This window comes from Terrapene carolina, unplaced genomic scaffold, assembly GCF_002925995.2.
Source record: "Terrapene carolina triunguis isolate 2854851 unplaced genomic scaffold, T_m_triunguis-2.0 Scaffold25482, whole genome shotgun sequence".
Taxonomy (NCBI): domain Eukaryota; kingdom Metazoa; phylum Chordata; order Testudines; family Emydidae; genus Terrapene; species Terrapene triunguis.
This window is the reverse complement of record NW_020689833.1, coordinates 480-2951: the sequence shown is the minus strand read 5'-3', so window position 1 is coordinate 2951 and position 2472 is coordinate 480. Positions and strand designations below refer to the sequence as shown.

The 2472-nt window shown below is 69.3% G+C and overlaps 1 protein-coding gene across 1 annotated transcript in view; it reads left to right on the top strand.

Annotated features, from left to right (window-relative positions):
- Positions 1 to 314: 314 nt before the first annotated feature.
- Positions 315 to 2472, top strand: part of LOC112123715 (ubiquitin carboxyl-terminal hydrolase 11-like) — a gene marked incomplete at both ends in the record, with an annotated part of 2607 nt that continues 449 nt past the window's right edge. Inside the window, 6 exons of the mRNA XM_026662287.1 lie at positions 315 to 412; positions 914 to 1150; positions 1336 to 1406; positions 1665 to 1777; positions 1874 to 2023; positions 2327 to 2470. Coding sequence (XP_026518072.1) covers positions 315 to 412; positions 914 to 1150; positions 1336 to 1406; positions 1665 to 1777; positions 1874 to 2023; positions 2327 to 2470 — 813 coding nt within the window. The remainder of the gene's footprint in view (positions 413 to 913; positions 1151 to 1335; positions 1407 to 1664; positions 1778 to 1873; positions 2024 to 2326; positions 2471 to 2472) is intronic.

Sequence of the window (2472 nt, the reverse complement as noted above, 5' to 3'; positions counted from 1 at the left end):
GATCCCTGACCCCCAGCCCTGACACCTCCCCCTCACCGGGACCCCACACCCTGCTGATCCCTGCCCCGGGACACACCCCGCCTCCCGGGGACCCCACACCCTGCTGATCCCTGACCCCCACCCCTGAGACCTCCTCTATGGCCTGTTGCTGCACCAGCTGTGAGTGCTGCCCTTCTACCCCTGCTGCCCCCTGAAATGGGGACCCCTCCCTCCCACAGCCAGGGTGCCCTGTTCCCTCCACATGCCACGGGGCCCCTCTCTTCCCCGCCCCAGGCTCCGGCCTGCCCCGGCTCAGGCCCCGGCTCTGGTTGCAGGCGCTACGTGCGGCGGCCGCAGTCGGGCTCCGAGGAGGACGAGGAGGAGAGCGAGGAGGAAGATCTGTACGGCCCCCAGGCCAACGGGCTGAGCGAGGGTAAGGTGGGGGGGGCATTGGGGGCTGGGGAGGGTGGGAGAGTTGGGGGGGAACTGTCTGTCCCATGGTATTGGGGACTTGGCTGGGGGGGCTGCCTGCCCCGCGGCATTGTGGGCCAGGGGAGCCGGGAGAGGCCGTCAGGGGTTCCCCAGTTGGGGCCGGAGCTGTGGGGCCAGCCCATCATTCCATGGGGGGGGGCGGGGCGGTTGATCCAGCCTGTCTGCTCTCCTCCCCCTCCCAGGTGAATAATGGCTCAGCCTGGCTGCCACCTCCCCTCGAAAGCTGGGGTCTGCCCCATGACGGGGGGGGGGGGGGGGGGGGGGGCGGTGGGGGGGCGGGATGGGCTTGGGGGGCGTTGCTGGGGGACACCAGCTTGTGGCCATGGCGTGTGTCTGGTGGCAGTGGGGGCCCTGTCCCCCGGGTGCCCAGGGTGGGGGGCTGGTCTGGGGCGGGGAGAGGGGGTCTCTGGCGGTGCCAGCTCATGGCTCTGCCCCTCCCCAGGTGATGAAGAGGAGGAGGCGCCGGGCGAAGGCCCTGCCAGCCAGGCCGAGGAGGGAAGCAGTGGGGGCTCGGGGGGCCCCCCCACCCCGTCCCCGCCCCAGGCGACCCCGCCCCCCACTGCCAACCGGCCCAAACGCAAGTGCCGGCGCCGGCGGCCGCTCTTCACCGTGCGCCCGGTGAACGCCAACGGGACCAGCGAGCGCCCAGCCCTGCCCGGCGAGGGCTTCGCGCTGCATAGTGAGTGGGGCGGGACAGGGACTGTTCCCTCTGGGGGGCACTGGCCCCGATCCTGGGCCAGGGCAGGGCCTGGCTGGCTCAGAGGGGCAGGGTGGGGACTGGCTGGCGCGGGGGGCCAGGGATGGGGGTCCCCCGGCGGGGGCTCTGTGCGCAGGGTGGGTAACGTGGTGTCTCCCCTTGCCCAGCCCAGCCCTACATCGCCATTGACTGGGACTCGGATATGAAGAAGCGATACTACGATGAGGAGGAGGCAGAGGTGAGGGTGCGAACCTGCGGGACTCCCCGCTGCAGGGAGTGACAGGGGAGGGGGGGAATAGCGCAACCAGGGCGTTAACCCGCGGGACTCCTCACTGATGGGGAGTGGGAAGAATGGCTCAACCAGGGCGTTAACCCGCGTGCCTCCCAGCTGCAGGGTCTGATGGTGGGGAAGGGCTCGGGCAGAGTGTTAACCCACGGGACTTCCCGCTGTGGGGTGGGGCTCTGGGCCCCCCCTGACAGCCCCGTCCCTCGGCAGGGCTACGTGAAACACGAGTGCATGGGCCACGTGCAGCGGAGGCAGCCGGTGAAGCTGCGTGAGTGCGTCGAGCTGTTCACCACGGTGGAGACGCTGGAGGAGGAGAACCCCTGGTGAGAGCCAAGCCCACGGGGACGGGGGGGGGGGGCACCAGTGCTGGGGGCTCGTGTGCGCCAGGGCCTGGGCTCACCCTGCCCCTGCCTCCCCAGGTACTGCCCCACCTGCAAGCGGCACCAGCTGGCCACCAAGAAGCTGGACCTGTGGGCGCTGCCTGAGGTGCTCATCATCCACCTCAAGCGCTTCTCCTACACCCGGCTCGCCCGCGAGAAGCTCGACACGCTTGTGGAGTTCCCCATCCGGTGAGGAACTGCGGCTGGCTCTGGGGCGGGGCAGCTGGCGAACAGCTGGATATAACACCGCACGGGGACTGTTTGCCTGGCGCTGAGATGCAGCCATCTCTGGGGCGGGGCAGCTGGCGAACGGCTGGATATAATGCCGCACGGGGACTGTTTGCCTGGCGCTGAGATGCAGCCATCTCTGGGGCGGGGCAGCTGGGGAACGGCCACGCACAGCAGTTGACAGGAAGTGTAAAAAAGAGGACCACCCATTGGGCTGCATGGAGCCAGATAGAATCCCCCGTAACTCCTCTCCTCTCCTCGCAGTGACCTCGACTTCTCTGACTTCATTATCAAGCCCCGGGCAGACGTGGCCCCCGCGCCCCACAAATACGACCTGATCGCCGTCTCCAACCACTACGGGAGCCTGCGGGACGGGCACTGTATGCAGGGGGCAGGGGCTGTGGGTTGGT